The 20,209-nt window shown below is 49.0% G+C and overlaps 1 protein-coding gene across 18 annotated transcripts in view; it reads left to right on the top strand.

Annotated features, from left to right (window-relative positions):
• MTMR3 (myotubularin related protein 3) overlaps nt 1–20,209 on the top strand; it is a 121,004-nt gene that overhangs the window by 62,863 nt on the left and 37,932 nt on the right. For 14 of the 18 annotated variants that reach the window (XR_012648061.1, XR_012648059.1, XR_012648060.1 and 11 more), the window contains exons 7-9: nt 4,553–4,585; nt 7,496–7,578; nt 10,877–11,043. Coding sequence is in view for 13 of the 18 variants with exons in the window: in XM_075013131.1 (XP_074869232.1) it covers nt 4,553–4,585; nt 7,496–7,578; nt 10,877–11,043 (283 nt within the window). In the remaining 5 variants the exon portion in view is untranslated. The remainder of the gene's footprint in view (nt 1–4,552; nt 4,586–7,495; nt 7,579–10,876; nt 11,044–20,209) is intronic. The other 4 variants (XM_075013129.1, XM_075013126.1, XM_075013123.1 and 1 more) reach the window with 1 other exon arrangement.

Raw genomic sequence — 20,209 nt, 5'->3', positions numbered from 1 at the left:
TGAGAAATTATACTGATATATTTGTCAGGCTTCCATCCATGTACTTGATGATGCCAAGATTTTTTGGAGAAAGTGTCTGTTTTTCTGGAATCAGTATATTTTCATCACTATGGCTATGTTTACACTAGCCAAAAACTTCGAAATGGCCATTTGCATGGCCATTTCGAAGTTTACTAATGAAACACTGAAATACATATTCAGTGCCTCATTAGCATGCGGGCAGCCGCAGCACTTCGAAATTGACGCGGCTCGCCGCCGCACAGCTTGTCCAGACGGGGCTCCTTCTCGAAAGGACCCCGGATACTTCGAAGTCCCCTTATTCCCATCTGCTCATAGGAATGAGGGGACTTCGAAGTAACCGGGGTCCTTTCAAGAAGGAGCCCCATCTGGATGAGCCGCACAGCGGCGAGCCGCGTCAATTTCGAAGTGCCGCGGCTGCCCGTATACTAATGAGGCGCTGAATATGTATTTCAGCGCTTCATTAGTAAACTTTGAAATGGCCATTTGCATGGCCATTTCGAAGTTTTTGGCTAGTGTAGACACGGCCCATGAGAGCAATAATTTGCAACAAAGGTCAGATCTTCAGTGGCAGCTAAGGAGCTCACAGGGTAGATGTGCATGTGTGTGCGTGCACACAAAGTTAATGCAAAGTTTATTTTACATTCTGGAGTCAGTCTTTTGACACAAATTAGCTATAGCTGTTAATAACCCCTAGAGTGCAGAATGACAGTCAGTGGTCAGCAAGCCATTGAAAATACTCAGCTGCACTCCCTTTGCTCCCTCTGCACCTGTCTCTTTTCTATGCTGACAGCAGAAGGGGAGCGGGATAAAAGAGCTACAGAGCAGAGGATTCCCTGCCACTGGATGACCCTGCTGGGGTAACACAAGCTAGCTCTGTGACTAGATCTCTTATTGAATGTAAAGAATGGCTTCACTTTTTCCCAAGAATCTAGTCCTATGTCCAAACTAGAAATGCGAGTTGACCTAATTAGTGTAATGCTGTATGTCCTTACTACCCCTTTTTGGTTGGTAGTATGCATCCCCACTTAGTACGGGGTGCTGAGAGCCCAGTAGCTCAGTTCTGCAGGCAGCTCCTGGCTGGGAACCTGGCTGCCTCACAGGTTCCCCAAATCCTAGCCCCCCCCCATTCTTCCTGGCTCCCAACCAGGTGCAGCCAGGTGGGAAGGATGGGGAAAGCCACTAGAGCATCTCACCATGGTTTCTAGATGTGAGGGTGGCAGAGGGGAAGCCACCTGTGGCTCACTCTATATCTTCCCCTTGTCCACCTTGCACAGGCATATATTTAAACCTAGTTGCTGCGGAGACTGGCAGTCTTGATACAAGAGCCTCCCTGTGTAAAAAGCAGTGAATGAGTTGGTCCTCTGGATTTTCACATTGTGCTTTGGACACAAAGCCTTTTACATTCCCTCTCATTGGTGCCACACCATCTGTGCATACGCTTATGCAGTTCTTCCATGAAATTCCATTTATTTTTAAATGTTCATCTGTTACTCTGAAAATTTCCTCCCCCTTGGTTTTCTGTGGAATATTCTATTCTTTGTAGAATAAATAATGTTCTGTCAAGCTGTCCTCATCAAGCTGAACCACCATAATTAGCTGTGCACGACAGTCAATGTCTGTAGATTTGAGAATTTGCAGGGAATTTTTCCTGTCTCTGATTTCTCATTCATTGTTGTTTCTTCATCCTTTCACATGTCTTCAGTGCATCTGCTGAAGATATTGTGGGAAAGGGAAACTCTTGATACCGCTTTGCTTTTTCGGGACCTATCATAGTGCGGATAATTTCTTGGCAGGCAGGCAGAAAAAGAGTTCCAGCAATAGCATGAAGCTTTTTGGCATTAGCAGTCAATCTGGCAACGCTGAAGTTGGTCACTTGCCTGATGCCTTCACTGCTGCTCTCATGGGAGCTTTGTTTTGCATTTTGTTCTTGCAACCATTTAAAATAATTCATTTCCTTTTGGAGGTAAGCTGGGTGTTTTGTGGTGAGATGTCATTTCAGCTTGCTTGGAACCACGGGTTCATTTGATATCTTGACCCAGCAAACAAAACATTCAGGCAGTGGAAAAGCAGAATCACCAGACCAAGTGAATCCAAATGCCAAGTAATTATTGTGATCCTGTCTGTTTTGTATCTTGGTCTTCTTTTTTGGATTCATTATTTCGCAAATCCACCAGATCCTCTGATGAAATATGTCTTTTCAAAAATTTATCCGTTATCGCAGGTGAATTTCTGTAAGAAAACAGGATTCAGAAGTTTATACAGCAGATAAAATGTAAACAAATTGAATTTTTAGCCTGCCAGCACCCAGTAGTTCCCTCCCTCCCATCTGTCCTGGCTTCCCGCGGCTTCCCACCACCCTCCGGTGGCTCCCTTCTGGCAGCTCCCTGCCACCCATGGGTCCCAGCAGCCAGCAGCTGATATCAGGCACAGGCTTCCAGGACCCACAGGTGGCAGGGAGCCCAGGCCAGTGACTGATAGCAGCACAGGCTGCTGTGCCACACAAAGGGAGTTGCTGGATAAGAGAATTCTGGTTAAGAGAGGTAGATCCTGTATATAGATTGTAGCTGTTGTTTCATGCGTTATTCAAATACCTTTCTTTTGAGAGGAAAAGTAAGCCTCTGCTCCACTCTGAAATTAACTTTGCAAACCAAATGCTGTGAAATCAACTTTTATTATCAAACCAAATACAGTGAAATCAGCTTTTCTTATCAAGCGAAGTGGTGTAAAATCAAGTCAAGGCACTATCAATTGCATGCAAATATGGGGGCTAGACTAGAGGACCTCCTGAGGTCCTTTCCAGCCCTAGAATTCTATGATTGTATGGTTCTGTGTCATCAAAACTACTCCCTGGTGCAAATTCTGCCTGGCCAGATGTTGGCTCCCTATGAGCGCACTCTGACTGAAACAGTCAGATATTGCTAATGTATCAAGGGAAATGGAAAGGAAAAATTGAAACCCAAAGAATCTAATTCATTGATAAAAGATTTACTTCACTAAATAAAAATTCTCTTAATGATGGCAAACTTTTGGCTGGACACTCAAGCCTCTGCACCCCTCTAATCTCCTTAGGACTGTGTTTGGCCCCCAGCTCATTTTTTCCTGTGGATGAATAGCTCCTGGTAGAAAAAAGGTTCCCAACCCTGCCTTACATGGAGAAGAGAAAATAAGTACAATGATTAGTTATGATTTTTAATGCCATTGTTTGGAACAGTAAGCACTTCAGATATAGCTACACAAATGGTTCATGTATGATTTAAAAGTGTGCTGTGTACTGTTGATTATACTTACTTCCATTCTTTCCCATTTAAAAAAAAATCAGAATTGCTCTTTGCAGAAGAACTGGTTATCCATAGCCAGGGGCTCTTTGTAACTTGGAGGTTTAGTAAGTTTGTAAGCTTTATTTTTATTTTGAGCATATCAGACTGTCACAGGGTTGCTTGTCCCTTAAGGCCCCAGGCCTACCTGTGAAAAGCTTCTCTCACCTCCTCAGGTATGAAGAATTAAGGTCATGTAACTGGTGGGTCAGGTGACCCAATCAGGCCTGCAGTTGATAAGGAAGCAACTAAGAGAACAGAAGAGCTGCAGGTGGATGTTGGCAGATGCAGGAAGACTCCTGCAAGGGGGAAGACACCAATTCAGTGTGTTCTGGGGTGCGAGGTGTTTACCCTGTAGCACTACCTGCTAACTAAGCATGGCTCTAAGTACTCTGGCGCTGTTTCCCCTTTACTCCCACCTGACTAAGGCTAGTGCTACACTCACCCCTAGTGCTGGCAGCTTTATGCTAATGAGCAGTGTAGGAAATGCAAAATGGTTGCTTATTTGCGTATTCAGGTAGCTTGTTTGCACATTTACGGCAGAAAACAAGCAGTGAAGACGTGGTTCTACTGGCAGAAACCCTCTCTGTTGCCAGCCCCTTACCACTGGAACACAGCAGTGAATGGCCATTTCGCTTTTTTGAGACTGCTCATTTGCATCAATCTGCCAGCACTAGGGGGCGAGTGTAGCACTAGCCTAAGAGAAATACTTACAAGAGAGGGACCTCTTACAAAAGAACCGGCTAAGCATCATGTTAGGTTAGATGCAATATTCTCAAGTGGAATGAATTCCCAGAGCCTGATTCCACAACTGTTGCATGCAGTGGGGCTGATAGTCTTGCCAGGCCCCTGGATAAGAGGAGAGTGTGTGGGGAGGGTGGCTCCGCACTTGTAGAGGGGGCAGGCCCCCTGCAGCCCTCACAGGCACATGGAGTGTGCTGTGTTACACTGTGGCAGCAATTTAAAGGGGCCAGGGCTTCCATTGCCCCCCTTTTCATCAGGCCTGTCTGCATTTAATCAACTCCTGTTGAAGGCAGTAGGAGTTGTTTCCATGCAACAGCTAAAGAAGTGGCCCTCCAGCGAATGCAATATGCCTGGACTGTGGTAAGGAGCAACTGTGTAGAGAAGATGGAATCCAGTTAAAATAATACTCAAACCCAGTCTTTGACTTTTTATCTTAATCTTGTTTCTTTCTTTCTTTGTTTACAATTCAATAGACTGTCTGTCAATCTGAGGCTTATGAATTCTCAGTAAGTAGTACAATGCTTCTAGATCACTTGCTGCACTTATGCTTTGAACAGAAAAAAAAAGTGTTGATGCTCACCCTGCAACACAGCAGAGAAGGGCTGTATGCATGAGTCCTTTCACAGCATAAATTGATACTTCAGCTTAGCGGTAGGAACATGGTTTTTTCAGTGGGGGAAAAAGGCACAGCAGACTATACATAAAGAGGTAATATTGTGATGATGAAAGGTGTTGACTGGTATGCATTCAAAGGATCATTAGTAAATTCAACAATGGCAATTTGAGTGCACATCAGACTTGAATTCCTAGGCTGATTTCTCTTGGTTACTTTTTTTTTTGTTTTTTTTTTTGTTTTTTTTTTTTAAAGGAAAGGCTGAAATTATGGCAGCTGGGAACTGTTCTTTTCCGAACATGTTTTCCCTTAGCTAGTTTGTCATTGGGAAAATAATATTTCAGTGGTCTTAGGAACTCACAGACTTGAATTAAACCTTTCCAATTAGCATTCTTTTCTGTAGCTGGTTTTGAATATGTTTACAAAATAAGGAAATGTTACAATTTTAGGAAAGATGTGATCAGATTGAATCATGGAATCCTAGGGATGGAAGAGACTTCAGGAGGTCATCAAGTCCAGCCCGCTGCCCACAGCGGGATCAACCGCAACTAAATGATGCCTGCCAGAGGCAGAGTCCAGAGGAGAGAAACAAAAATAGTAAAAGGTTTAGAAAACCTGTACTGTGAGGAAAGATTTAAAAACCTGCTCATTAATCTGGGGTAAAAAAGACTTGGGGGAGGGGCTTCGTAACTGTGTTCAAAGATGCCAATAGCTTTTAAAACGAAGCCAGTGATCAATTTTTTTCTATGTCCACTAGCAGTAGAACAAGAAGTATTGGTCCTAATTTGTAGCAAAGGAGATTTAAGTTAGTTACGAAGAACTTTCTGCATGCAAAGTTAGTTAAACACAGGAACATGCTTCCCAGCGAGGTTTTGAAATCCCATGCCTTGAGACTTTAAGCCCAGGTTGCATGAACACGTATCAAGTTTAGGTTTATTAGGTCCTACCTGGGTACAGGGGGGGCTTGACTTGATGGAATATCAAGGTCCCTTTTTAGCTCTGCATTTCAATGCTTCTAAGAGGCAATACTAGCTGAGTGAGAATTATTTTGTGGTCTTTCCCTCACCTTCTCCTTTACTTGAAAATTGCATCAGTTGGTGTTTTCTGATTTTCCACATGATATTTGTTTACTACTACTTGTCTTCCCACACTCAGCTTCAGGAATTCAGAGACTCAGGAGAAACTTTATTGAATTTTAATAATGTTTTCCAAAGTTCTAAAAATGTTGCTAGTGTTTGGAGGATGATAACTAGTTATAGCAGACGGTTGAGGTACTGCAAGAGCATGATGCTGCAATACCCTGTATATTGTGACATTATTGGGCTTTGATAACAGCGCATGGCTGCTTTTTTTAAAAAAATTGCTTTTCTGCTGCCGTATTTAGATAGCTACTATTGTATGGTGTACTGCTTGCAAATATAACATACTCTTTGAAGAGTAGCCTAATTGCACTGAGTGACTATGATTTGCAGTGTGCTTCAGCATGAAAAAAAGAGAGCTTGATGGAGACAAAAGGTCTCTGAGAGAGAATGGGAGAATAAGGACAGATAATTTGGCAGGGAAGAGTTTACAAGGAGAGTAATAAAGGATGGGAAGAAGGACTGAAGAGGAGATGAAGGTGGATGAGGACTAGAGGATAGATTGTGTGAAAAGAGAAGAAAATAAGATTGATATGAAGTGTTGCCTGGAAGAATGGATGACAGATTGCTTACAAAGAAACATGGAAGGCTATGCTGCTCAATAAGGTTTGTCAGAAGGGAAAAGGCTTGTTGCTGGAGAAAAGGAAAGGGAGTACAACAGGAGGGTGATTTTGAAAGAAAGAGGCAAGATATACTGTAGGCTTGGTCTTGGAGGGAGCTCAGGAAAGAGCATTAATAGGAGTGGTAGGGTCTGGAGGGTTGGAATATGGGGCAGAAAGCAATGTAGGAGGAATAGGGCATTCATTGGGGAAGGGTTGCTGATGTGAGATGGGTTTGGAAGGAGAGTGGTGAAGGAAAGGATGAATCCTTCTCCAGAGAGGGCCAAGTTGTCTGAAAAGGGGAAAACACCTAGACTGTAAACTATTTTGGCATCTAAATTTGGATCTCTTATTTGTTTGTAAAACATTGTGCAGGTTCATGGGGCTTTACAAAAAATTATAAATAAGGCCCCTGATCAAAAAGGGAAGACTTTGAAAAAACAACTCCAATTTAGAACAAAGCAGGGTTTTCTCATCAAATATTTCCACCTCTTCATTTAAAACACATAATCTTCATGATAATCCTTTTGATTTGCTAACCAGGTCAACGGGAGAATGATATTATTTTAAAAGCAACCATGGGAACAGCTCAAACTGTTTGTATATCTATAGTACTTTTGTAGTCCCTCTCACGATGCTGATTGCCTTACAGCCTTTTATATATTACTCTATGGATGCTGTAAGGAGAAAAGAAATGCGATTTTCCCCATTTTACAGATGGGGAGCTGAGTCACTAAGTGAATTTCATGTGGCAGGGCAGAGTTGCCTGAGTCCCCAGACTAGCACCCTGGTCTTCCCATATACTTCCTATCCTGTAGTCTTTGCCATGATATAGCCTGTGGTCTCAGCTAGTGTCACCTGGTTTTACATGGTTTCTCAGCTGAGAAACAGTGGATTAAGGAACTCCCTCATGTACAACAATATACTGCATTGGAGCTATTGATTTAGTTATATTTACTGCTCGTTTTCTCTACAGAGCACAGCAATAAGCTGCTATGGGACAAGCTGACAAACTGCAATGTCAATGCATTTTGGAATAAGGTCCTTTAATCTTTTGAATTGCAGGTTCCATTACAACTTATAGAAAGTGTTGAATGCCGAGATATATTTCAACTTCATTTGACTTGCAAAGACTGCAAAGTTATCAGGTATGTACAAACAACTTTGAAGGAAGGATGGGTAGCTTCATCCAGGAAAGTATGAAATCAAAGCAAGGTGGTCTCGGACTTCTTCAGATTATGGTGGCCTACACCACTGTAGGGGAGATGATTTTTAAGCAGTACGTTTGGCTAACATGGCTACCTCCCCGAGACATTTTTTAATATTATTTTAAAATGAATTTTAGTTTCATGTCATTTCCCCCCTATTGCTACACTATTGTTGTTAGACAAAACAGGCTGCACCTCAATGAATCATACAACTTCTTAGACAAAACTGTTGGATCCAAAACTGTCTATTTTGGATTCGACTCTGCTACGCCTTTGTGCTTCTGTGAATGAATTAGGGAAGCAGTAAAGACTGCTTCCCTTGTGTGGGCCTTGTGAGAGTTGGACAGTTTCACTTCCAGAACTTGTGGGAGGTATAGAGGAGAACTGGGAAGAGAGGGTATAGTGACGAGGCAGATCCTTGGATGCCCCACCCCTCATCCCCAGTGGTCAGTAGATCAAAGTAGAGCTACATCATTGGAAAAAAGATAGCAAATTACTCTCATCACAACCTCCAACGTAGCCAGGGAGCCCCAGAGACTGTTCTCCTCTCAGATCTATTTCCCAGGCTCCAATAGGATAAATTAACGTTGGCTTCTGAGCATTAATTAATGACAAGGGAACATATTTTTTTCAGTTGAACATTTGCTAGCAGTACTTTTTGTGCAGTGGTATAGCACCAGTCCCCACATGCAGGACTCAGAAAGTTTAGCAAGTCAACTTGTTCCTGGGCGCTGTGATGAGAATTAGTTTTATTTTATAAGTGAAAGTTGCTCGCTCAGCTTGAGTTATATATCTAATTTTCTCTTTAATCTGTAGCCCATTACTTTTTCAGATTTAGCTTTTCTCTTTAGGGCTATGTCTACAGTAGTCCCCGCCTTTTGAAAGGGGGATGCTAATGAGACACTGGCAGATGCTAATGAGGAGCTTCCATGAATATGCAGTACCTCATTAGCATACTGTTGGCAGCGGTGATTCAAAAGTGCCGCTTTCGAATTGTGCGCCGCCCATGTATTCTGGACGTGATCTACCAAACATATGCAGGGTTTAAAAAGGGAAGAGCAAAGCCATGCAAACTGCGTTTCATGGGAAAAAGACAATATTTTCATTTGTTCTTATAATGAAGTGAAACTAGCAATGGGGTTAGTAGTACCAATTTTATATGAAAGTCTCTAGAGAGTGCAGAACTCCAGGACTCAGATTGTACAAAGTCAAAATCATAATTCATTTAAGGGAGTGTAATGGGGTGGACTGGGCCCCAAAGCCCCCCACCACACTCTGTCCTTGTAACCATAGAGAAATCCTGTAAGGGAGGCTAGAGCATTGGCCAGAGGATGCAGCCAACTGGGGGCCAGGAAGTGCCTATATGAAGAGCAGAAGGGCCAGAGCCAGCTGAGTGTGTTGGTAGTCTTCCAGGAGTAAAGGCCAGGGCTAGCTGGCTGCCTGAGGGAGTGACAGCACCTCAGAAAGCATCTTTTGGATGACTGGTGAGAGACTGAGGACTGTCAATATATACTACCAGACTGTGATCCGCCAAGGTAAAAGTGAGGTCACAGCAGACCCACACGGAAGTGACCCAGGGAATCAGCAGCCATAAAATGAGCTTGACAGATAGTAGGGTTGTCTTGGCTGGGACCCAGAGTTGAAGGTGGACCGAGCCCCTGTCAGTTCTCTGTCAACTCCCATTAGTATCCGTGAGAATGTCATTTGGGTCTTGGCATCCCAGAAAGGAGGCAAGGGGGAATTGGATACTAGTGACCCAGCCTGAGATCTGGAACTAGAAGAGCCTTGGACCGCTGCCTCAGGAGGTGAAGCTCTGGGGCACCACTCTCATCCGGAGCATGGAATAGACTATAGTGAGACCTTAGAAATGGACAATAGCTGTGAGCTGTGGGTAAGGAGCTGTCTCCAGGAGAGGAAGTCCTGGAGACACCACTCTCTCCTAGTCTAGAAGCAACCTGAAAGGCTAAAAAGAGGGCACTGAGATGGGCCCCTGCTAAACGTGTGCCCCTGGAAGGAGGTTGTTGATTGACACCTGGAATAACTTGGCTGGAGGGCGGAGTAGCCAAAAAGGCAAAAGAACTGAGGCAGTGTAAACATGCAGTTGGCCAAATAGGGCTGCTCAGAAGAGGTGAGTGACACCCCATTACAGGCTACAGTTATGCACTATGAATTCAGCTGGAGTTTTATTGGGATGGCATTCATATAAAATTGGTATAAATCAGCCCACCACTAGTTTCATTTAACCACTATGGTCTTGTCTACATGGGCAGCTTCTGTTGAGCTGGCAGCATTATACCCCTCTCTGATCAGGTATAGTGCCTCTGTCGACAGTGGTCAGTGGACAGCTGTCAGCTACCAGTTTGGAAATGCTAAGCTGGGTTGTAATTATGAAATATTATTGCAAACTGGTATTCTAAGTAGTCTTCCATTATTGTTGCTTTGCTGCTGTGATGTGAAAACAAAGCTATAATGAAACAAGTATTTTTTTATACTTGCCCTCTGGCAAAATATTAGTAAGAGAAGAAACAGCTGAGTGTTTGAGTGAGAGAGAGGGAGGTATAGGACTACAACAAGGGGACTTGTTCATCTTGGTTTGAAGTGAGTGCTTTGTTCAAATGGAATGCAGTATTCTCTCCATACCTGACCAGAAAATGAATTTTGGTTTGTAGGGATACACATTAATGTATTTCTGTTTTGAGGCCCGAGTAACCAAGACTCTTAAATAGATTCCTTATTTTGAGTGTGTTAGTAGGCTCATTGAAGTCAGTGGGATTGCTCAAGTTTTGACATGTGCTTAAGTATCTTAATGAATTTGGGCACAAGCAACTAGAACAGGATAATATTGTTTTGTTTAATAATTCCAAAATTTTGTTCATTATACACATGGTTTAATTTGACTTTGAGTCCGATATATCTTTCAGTATGGTGCTAACAAGGATCACAGACTTTTAAAAACCTGTCTTTACACTGATGATGAATTTCCCCCAGTTATTGTCCCTGTTGAAATTCAGAGAGCTGAAGCATAGTTTTTGCAGTGAAGGAGAACTCTCTAGGATAATTACTTTAATAGCCTAATAATTATTTTTTACTATCCAATAAAATTTACACTGTGGCATTTGAAATAGAAAGGATGGTTTGGTCTCATCTGTGGTTTGCACTGAAGTTAATTGTTCAGTACATTTTATAATCTGATATCTCCAGATGAAAATTAATAAATGTATGTTTGGTTCTGGGACAGGTGTCAGTTTTCTACCTTTGAGCAGTGTCAAGAGTGGCTTAAGCGACTGAACAATGCCATTCGTCCTCCTTCGAAGATAGAGGACCTTTTTTCATTTGCATACCATGCCTGGTGCATGGAAGTGTATGCCAGTGAGAAAGAACAGCATGGGGATTTGTGCCGGCCAGGTATGTAGAAACACTTTTTATATCCCAAGAGATATTTTAGCCTTTAGCTGTCCCTCCGCTGCCCTTTACAGTAAACTCTTGTTTAACTGCTATTTGATCATCCAGCACACTCAGATAACTGGCAGGACTCACAGCGAGGCAGATCTGGTCAGTGGACACTAGGTGGGAGCTCAGAGAAGCAGCATCAGGGCTGGGGTTTGTGCACAGAGAGGGAGAGCAAAGCCCCACCTCACCGGAGGAGGGGGCCAGCCCTTTCAGGGCTGCCTTGTGTTTCTTCATGCTGTGTCTGAGTACAGCCAGCAGGAGAAACTGCATCAGGGCTGAGGTTTGTGCACAGAGAGGGAGAACAGCGCCCTGTCCCCCAGCAGGATCCTCTGCTCCGGCACTCAGCATGAATACTCTAGATTATCTAGAATATTTGATTTGGCAACCTTCCTCTCTCATGGAGGCCAGATATCAGTTTATTGTATCTTGTGATTCCAGGAAAGCAGAATTTGAGCTCACAAAAAAAAGCGTGTTGACAAAAATGTGAATTGGGTGCTAATGTTACCTTTTACCTGAATACCAAGTTTTAAATAATTTCACATGAATTGTCTACCTGAAGTACTGTATCAGTTTTGTGCTCTTATGGAGTGACCCTGTACCAGTATAGCATTGGTATTATCATGTGTCAGAATTCCATGCTTGCAAGCTCGTAACATTTCCACTCATTGAGCCTTTAATGAGCTCATAGAGAAGGTGGTGGTGGAAGGGAGAGGGGCTGTGTATGACTTTACCAAGCAGAGCTGCTCTGAGAGTTGTGAAGGATCCTTTTAACCCTTGAAACCTGGGTTTGAATCCATGCTCAGGTCCTTATTAGAACTGAGTTTAATTTGATTCTGGTTCCCATTTGTACCCATTAAATGCATCAAAAAATTAAGTTAAATGTGTGGCAGTTTCTGTGCAGCTGAGGTCAAGGATATTGATAGTCAAGTTTTATTTAAGTTAACCTGCATAACTTTCTCATTTTCTTTGTTCAAGCATCACTGACTTGTACAAATGCTGTACTCCCCTACAAGTTAAAAATAGAGTCATAGCTAGCAACAAAAGCAAAGAGAGACCTCTCTTTCTTCCAAGGTGCATATCCCCAGAGTAGGAACAGTGGTTTTTCTTCAAGTAGGGTCCCCGTGGGTGCTTAACTCTAGATGTTTGTGTCCGTGCACTGCAGATCCAAGAACTTCCATAGCAGTTTCCCTGAGGTCTACCCATGCACTGTCTCCCCTTGTTCTGGCCGGGAGGCTAGTCAGTGCACTCAGGTAATCCCCTCAGTCTGCATAAAACCCACATTTCCAGGCAGAGGAAAATCATCCAGAACATCAACCCTATGGTTAACATCCTCACCCCAGAAGGTTTTTAGAGAGTGGCTTTGACTCTGACTAGGACAATCAAAAATACTTGGCATAACCTGGCATCCGTACCTCCATGGCCTAGGGAGTAGGTATTTCATGCCACACAAAGGTTAAAGGCACCCCTTCATGAACCCACAGCTGGGCTCTCTCACAGTGGAAGCAGTGAGCCATAGGGAGCATCAGGGGCATCCAAGACCTTTGGGTGTAACATTTGTTCCACTGGGGGATCTACAACTTTGTGAGGACAACCAGCAGGAAGTGCTGAGTTGCTATTCTTTTAGCTCCTAGAGCACCCTTGCTAAATTCTAGGCACTTTTTCCTGCTGACTCACATGCCCCCCCCATTCCCCACCACATCTGCAGTCTTTATAAAGAGGACAAACTGGTTGCCAGAACCTCCCTGCAGGCAGCCCTGGACTCTGACTCAGCCCATACAGTTCTCATGGTGACTGCCATGACAAGAGGCTCATGGTTGCAGGTCTCTGGTATTCCCTGGAAGTCCAGACTGTCATTCAAGACCTGTCCTTTGACTGTGCAGGACTGGTCACAGAGAACTCCTATTGTAGGAGTCCAGAGCTAGGGCAGGCCTGTAGCTCCGGAGGGGACCACAGCCACACTGGTGGTCCTGGGAAGCCCAGCCCTTGGTTCAGGGTGGCACAGCAACAAAAAGGGGGTACAACAGTGTATAATACAAGCCCGGCCCAGCCCTCAGTTTGGGGCGGGGCAGCAGCACAAGGGTTTGGAGCACAGGCCCAGCATGGGCTTGCCCCGTCAAGGAGGTGGTAGGGGGTCACAGGCCCTCCCACTCCACTGCGACCTGGCTCGGGGCCCTGAGGGTCGCTCACACACAACCACAGCGGTGGGGATCCAGGCCGCAACACACCGCCATGGGTTCGGGAGCATCGTTCCCCAGGCCACTTCCTACCTCTACCGGGGGGGAAGGTCCCAGTCCATCTGGTCAGGGGGTCCCGCAGGGTTGGCCCCCTCCAGATCATCCACCTTTGGGGGCTCCAGCCAGTCGCTCATGTCTACGTCATTGGGGTAGTCTGGCGGCGGTAGCACGGTGGGCCCAAGGTGATCCTGGGCCTGGGGGCTGCAGGGGTCTGCTGGGACTCCGGGGCAGGCCGCTCCTGGGGCCTCGTGGTCGCTCACCTTCGCCGGTCTGGGTGCGTCTGGGGTTTCCTCCAAGGCGGGGGGTCTCCACCAGCGTGAGGGTCCTGGCAGGTCTGGGAAGTCCGGGTAGTCCCCCTGGGGCATCTGGATCCATGGTGGCTCCGGGCCGCTGGGGGCTTGCTCCTCTGGCCCGGCTGGCTGGTGGCTGGCCCTCTGCCCCGGCAGCTCACACAGGCACCTCCTTCCTGCCCAGAGGCCCAGGCTTTAATGGGTCCCGAGCTCCGCCCTTGGCCCTTCTAGCCCTGGGCCCCGCCCTTTGAGGGGTGGGCCACTGGTGTTCTGGCTCCAGGCCTGCCCACCAGGGCCTCTGCACAGCCTCCTCTGCCTCTGAGTCTGCAGGAGGCCATACTGACTCACTATGCCTATCTATGCAGTCCGAAAGATTTTAGGGCCATCCTTAAATCCCTGGAGAGTCACATCGCTGCACCCTAGAGGAAGCCCTTCAAGCCCCAGGTCCCTACCCATGTCTACGCTGGGGAGCCATGACACAATTCTGCCAGGCACAGGGGCTAAATCACAGGAGGTGCCCACCTCACTCTGCCTTTAAGCAACCCCTTCAGTCAAAGCCCAACTCTCTGTAAACTATTTCTTAGTCACTTGTGATACCTAATACAAAGTATATTTTAATACCTAGCAGCTTCTATAGAACACAGCTCATGAAACAAAAAAATATAAAACAAAAGGTATAAAATAAAGCTTTGTAACTGCTACTATATGTCAGATCTACAACCCAGCACATGGGCATAGATATTGCTGTGTTTTTCTGTCATAGTATAGCTGTAGATGCTACACGTTTTTGTTGTAGCTAAGGTACTAGCCATTATGTTTTATCTAAGATGATATAGACTTTTAGAAGTAGTGCGACAAAGTCAGCCTTATTTGTGTACCTCTGGCCTCTATTCAGTCCACTCATCCCACTGAAGAGGCCAGTCACCCTTGCTGGATTGAGGAGTGGTCTGAGGGGAACTTGGCCCCCACCCACCCACCCACGCTGGGTTCCAGCCCAGAGACCCTATGCAGCTGCTAGCGGGAAAGACTAACTCCCTTGACACAGCAGCACTTCTCCCTGGGCTGTTTCCCCAGACAGTTCCCCTAGTACCTTCTCCAGACTGCAGCACTAGCAAGCCCCCCTCTGGATCAGCTGAAGCTCCTCACTCTCCCTCTATGGGTTCTGTTGTTCCTGATTTTTTTCTCTTTCTCGCCCCCCCCACGTGAAGGGCTTTTAAAGGCCTCTTATTAGCCCAGTCATGGAGTCAGCTGGTGCTAGTTAGCCTGAGCCATTTTCCACCCAGCTGCCGGTGATTGCCCTGCTGGTGCTCCAGGCAGGACCCTGTAGGCCTCCTAAGAGGCTCCTGCAGGGCTGCTGCTGCGGGACCCTCCGCCCTCCACGGTTGGGAGGTGAGGTGAGGTGTTGGGAGACAGCCCCTGGTTGCCTGAAGCCCCTGCAGGGCTGTCTTTTCCCCCTCCCCCACCTTTCTGGGGTCAGCTTCCCTCCTGCCTTGGGCAGACAGGCTGTTTCTTTCTCCCCACACTCCTCCACCCTTCCAGCGAGCTCTCTTAGGAGCTGCTGAGTGGGTGGAGGGTGGGGGACTCTTGCCCCCTGCCCTTTAGCAGGGCCCCCCTGCCTTTCCATCCCTTTGGGGGGGGGGGAGACTGCTGGCCCCCCATTTGGGCCCACCCCTGCATCTAGCAGCTGCTGCATCCTCACTGCCTGGAGGAGGTAGGGGGCTTTCTTAAAGTGGTGGTTGGTCTCACTCCACAGCCTCCTGTGGAGTGGCTTGGGGAGGGGTGAGCTTGGGTGGGGCCCCTCTCCACTGGGGCTCCAGAGGGGTGGCTGCATAGCCAGGGGTGGGGTGTTAGGGCGTGGCCCCTGCCCCACCCCTGCAGCCACCCCCTCCCTTACTGCCTTCCCCACACCTAGCTGCTGCTGGGGCCTTCCCTGTCTGGGCCCCCCTCTAACCAACTGCCCCTTCCTTCTCCCCCTGGCTTCTCGAGGCTCTGCAGCAGCTGCTGCGGGCCCACCCCTCAGGCACACATGGGCACACCCCTCCCCTCATTAGCCCCCACTCCCCCTAGGCTGGCTGTGCCATCCTTCCTTCCAATCCCCCCCTCCTCTGCGTGCCCGTGCTCCCCCGCATTTCTGTTTCAGGCAAGCGCCTGAGCTCCCCCTACATGCACAGAGTTTGATTCCCTTCACATCCCAGTGCAGAAACAGGAGCTATCTTACCATCTTGTGCTGGGCGTTGTGTCATTTCCGTGTTCCCCTTTCTCTGATCTCACTCCCCTTGGCCTGCCCTTCCCCCATCTGACTGGGTGCTCAGCCTGGCTGGCAGGGGGTGGGGGGGCACTCCTCACTCCTTCCTTCCCTCCCCCGCTCTTTCTTAAAGGCCCCCTCCCTCCTAAACCCACCAACATGACCTCCGTGCCCACGGGGGGGACATCCGGTGATCCCCCGCCCCTCCACTCTCCCCCCTCCCACCCCTGAAACAGCAGCCCGCTCGTCCAGGGCCGCCTGGAACTCTACCACCATGTCAGCTGAGGGGCTCCTACTGCCTCTGCTGTGGCGTCCTCCGGCGACCCAGTCCCGAACCCACCCCCCCAAAAGGGCAGGAAGGGCCAGGGGAAAAGAAAGGGCAAGAGCCCCGCCCGAAAGGCCAAACCTCCCGTGGTGGGGACTCTCACCTTGGCTGCTAAAACACCCACTGCAGCCTCCCCTCCCCCCTGCTCCCTCCAACACTACTGGGGCCTCTGACCTTTCGGCCCCCAGGTCATACGCCCAGGCGTCAGCTGCCGCCTCACACCCTGCTCCTTCTGCCTCCGCCGGGACTACCATCCCCAATGGTCGCGGCCCCTTCCCCACACTCACCAGGAGGCACGGAGTCCACTGCCTCCTGGTAGCTGCCTCGCCCCACGTGGAGACCTATGTGCGGGCGTTGGCATGGGTGGTGGGGCCCGCGGCCATGACGGCAGCCTCCCGGATGTTTGGGAAGATCGTTTTCTTCCTGGCGTCGGAGGCCGCTGCCCAGGAGGCGGTGGTGAGGGGCCTGGTGGTTGGGGGTGTGCATGTGACCCTGGAGCTGCTTGAAGACCTGGGCGGGCAGGTGGTCTTTTCTTCCGTCCCACCCTTCCTTCCCAACTCTGCCCTTCTGCCGTTCCTCACCACCCTGGGCTGGCCTCTGTCGTTCCTAAGTCCCCTCCCCCTAGGCTGTAAAGACCCTGCCCTACGGCATGTGCTCTCCGTCCGCTGGCAGGCCCGTGTCCAACTGCCGCCGGCGGCAGCACAGGGCGGGGTGGCCCAGGAGGGGACTATATTGGTGCCCTATCAAGGGGCCCAGTACTGGGTCTTCTACACACTGGGGGAGGCCCGGTGCTGTGTGCGCCAGGCAGTGGGGCACGTCCGGAGGGATTGCCCACTGGCCCGGCATGAAGAGGAGCCTGGGACCTCCTCCGACCCGGAGGGCATCAGGCGTGAGATCGGCGGCACCCCGACCGTGACAGGCCCTGGAACCGCCCCTCCTCCTCTCGTCCCAGACGGATCCATTGCTGCTCGGGCAGGAAGAAGCGGGTGCCGGCACCCGAGTGGGCACAAGAGCTGGGCCCGCGGAGGAGAAGGAGGCAGGGCTGGCGGCAGGACCAGAACAGGGCCCACCCCAGGGCGGGTTGCCCCTCTCCCTTGCTGCCCTGCCCCCCTCCTCCCTCCCTCCCTCCTCGCTGGCTCTGTCCCCTGGCCCCTCCTCCTCTACCGCCCAGCCCGCCTCGTTTGGAGGGCTGGGTGCTGGTGGGGGGGAAGCGGAAGAAAAGGAGTGCACGCGCCCGGCACTCCACCCCGTCAGAGGATGGGGTGGACGTGCTGCACAAGGCACTCGAGAGCTGCTAGCCCCGATCCACCTGCCGAACCCCCGGCTACTGACCATCTACCTCATACCACTTATAACCGGGGGGCAACAGAGGCCGCCGCGATGGCAGCAACAAAAGACACCATCCCCTCTGCCCTGGAGCCAGAGCCCAAGGAGGCTGAGACGGCTTTTTCTGTGCCCTTGATCTCCTCCGACACCCCTCCGGCCACTATCCAGACCGTTGCTGCAGAGCAGCCAGAGGAGTTGGGCCTCAGCCTCGGCCTCGCCCTCCTCTCGCAGGAGGTTGAGGCCCTGGGCCTCACGCCAGTGGCCCTGGATGCAGACGGCCTACTATTGGAGGCCTGCGGGCTGTCCATTCACTCACCACCACTCCCCTCACTCTCCCACTCCCCACCCACCAGCGATCCCCCAACTGCCACCCCCATCTGCTTTGGGACGTCTCAGGGTGCGACCCCCCTCTTAACTAGGGATGACCTCCCAGCGGGGGTCGGCCAGCCCCTGGATGCCCCGGAGGAATCAGGCTTTCCCTTGTACCCCCCCTTCACCCTAGAACTGAAAACCTCGACACCCCCCCCACCCTGTTGGCGCCTGCCGCCGAGTGTGCTGGCACCTCGCCCTTACCCCCCCCCACCACCTGAGGAAGTCCCCCCTCCCGAGACCCCTTCTGTTTATATCCCCGCCCCTGCTCCCACTTTAGCCCCACCACTTGCCACCACCCCTGCTCCTTTCTCCAGCCAATACCCCGCCCCAGAACCCATAATCCTACCCCTTCCAGACCCTCTCCTTTTTCCTCTTCCTCCACTCCCTCCTTTTCCTCCCCTCCCTCCCCCCCACCCCTCCTCCCCATGACCCTCCCCTTCCCCTTATGATTTCTATCCCCCCTGCCCCCACCCTTCCTCTTCCCGCCCCTCCTTTCGACCCCTGCCCACTCATAACCGCCCCCGAGGCTGTAACTCCTCAGGAGGCCCCCCCTTGTATCGCCCTCTCCCAGCACTTCTGGGGCTGCTCTTCCTCTGCCGCCCTCATCCCTCCCAAAATCAGACCCCAGTCCCCACCTCAACCTTTTCTCTGGCCGTGGGGCCCAAAAGAACATGAGACTGACGGGCACTCAAGACCCTGGGGCCTCAGCACCCCATGCACTGGTGGGCGAGATGCGCCAGTTCTTGGGGGATGTTCGTGGCTCCAAGAACAAGGTAGCTCTTGCCCTCCAGCGCTGGAGGGACTTCCACTCCATCTTAGAGTCCGTGAGGGCCCGTCTGAAGGAGGGCAAGGGGACCGGGAAGAGGGACGCCACGGCTTACCAACGGGCCTGCGGCTTGTGTGACGCCCTCATCACCTTTGGGGTTGGTCATGGCTTGCTGCGTGGCCCCACGGGAACCGTTGGTGCTCCCTCTGGCGAGGATCCTCCCCAGCCCTCCAAATGGCACCGATCATCTTTGCCACTCTAAATGCCAGGGGCTGTGGGTCGGGTCTCTGCAGGAGCCGAGTGCCTACTTCTGTTCCTCCCTTTGGTCACGAATCCAAGCAGAGTTCCTCTGGGTGGCATCCACCGACTCTCTGGACGCCTTCGAGGAGCGGTGGGTGCTGTCTGGGGTCCTCTGTTCGGTATCCCCTTCTGGCTCCCTTATTTTAAACCTTTGACCCTCATTCCCACCCCTGTTTTTTCCTTCGTTGTCCCCCGAATTCATTTGGGACCGGTTGCTTTTAGTAGGTCCCCCCGTCGCTGTGAGAGGGGCCTTTTAGTTGTGGGCAGGCTGCACCTGCCCACTCCCCAGCCTCCAGTAGGTGGTGCTCCGCAAGCTCTTCTGCTTGTTTGGGCTCCCTCTAAGGGGGCCGCCCTGGTCCTGCTACACAATGTAACCTTTGTTTTCATTTTTAGGGGTATATAACTATTTTTTTTCAAGTATTAATGTTTTCTGAATTGTGTAACGTGTAATATGTATGGCACTTAATTTTCAATTGTTTTTCTCCTTAGTTAAAAGAAACTTTGTCCCATGTTGTAGTGTTACAATAATTGAAAGCATTTGATTATGAATTAGACTTTCAGAATAGTTCTATCTAATGACTGTCAGGCATTCATTGGAATTAATACATTTTGTAGACCTAAAAATACATTCTCTAGAAATTCTGTGCTAATCATCTTCTTTTGCACACTGTATGAAGAGGAAGGAGACTTGTTTATAAGCCGATACATTTTATCTATATACACCTTTCTGGCACCAGGATTCAATTTTTGTTATGGTGTCAAACTTTTTCTCAACTGTTTTGAGATACTTTTTCAGAAGGCACTGTACCAAAATAACTTATAAATAATCCATTTTCCATAATGCTTTGATTTAGACGTGCATGGCTCTGATTTCTATAACATCTAAGCATCTGACATGTGCTAATGAATTTTAACCTCAGAACACCACTGTAAGGAAGGACAAGAAATGGAAGCACAGGGTAAATTAAGTGATTTACCCCAAGGTCATATAGGAATGGCTGAATTGGGCACCAATCTCTTGAGTTCCAGGTCAGTGCCTGATCCATTAGTCTGTCTGCTTCTACCATCTGGAATCAGGCATACCAGAGCTTAGTTATTTTCTCATTGAGCCAAAACTCTCCTGAGCTCTGGAAAAGAGACATTAGTAGAGCTTGCCCCTCTATGGTGGAGTGTATTCTGGACCTTATTAGAGCATGCTCATCTAATTCACGCTTATTTTTCCTAACAGATTTGAATCTGGTCTGCTATCTGCGCAGCAGTTGA

The sequence above is a fragment of the Carettochelys insculpta genome, chromosome 18 (genome assembly GCF_033958435.1).
Source record: "Carettochelys insculpta isolate YL-2023 chromosome 18, ASM3395843v1, whole genome shotgun sequence".
Taxonomy (NCBI): Eukaryota; Metazoa; Chordata; order Testudines; family Carettochelyidae; genus Carettochelys; species Carettochelys insculpta.
The sequence above is the reverse complement of the archived record's forward strand: the minus strand, read 5'-3'. Positions and strand labels throughout refer to the sequence as shown.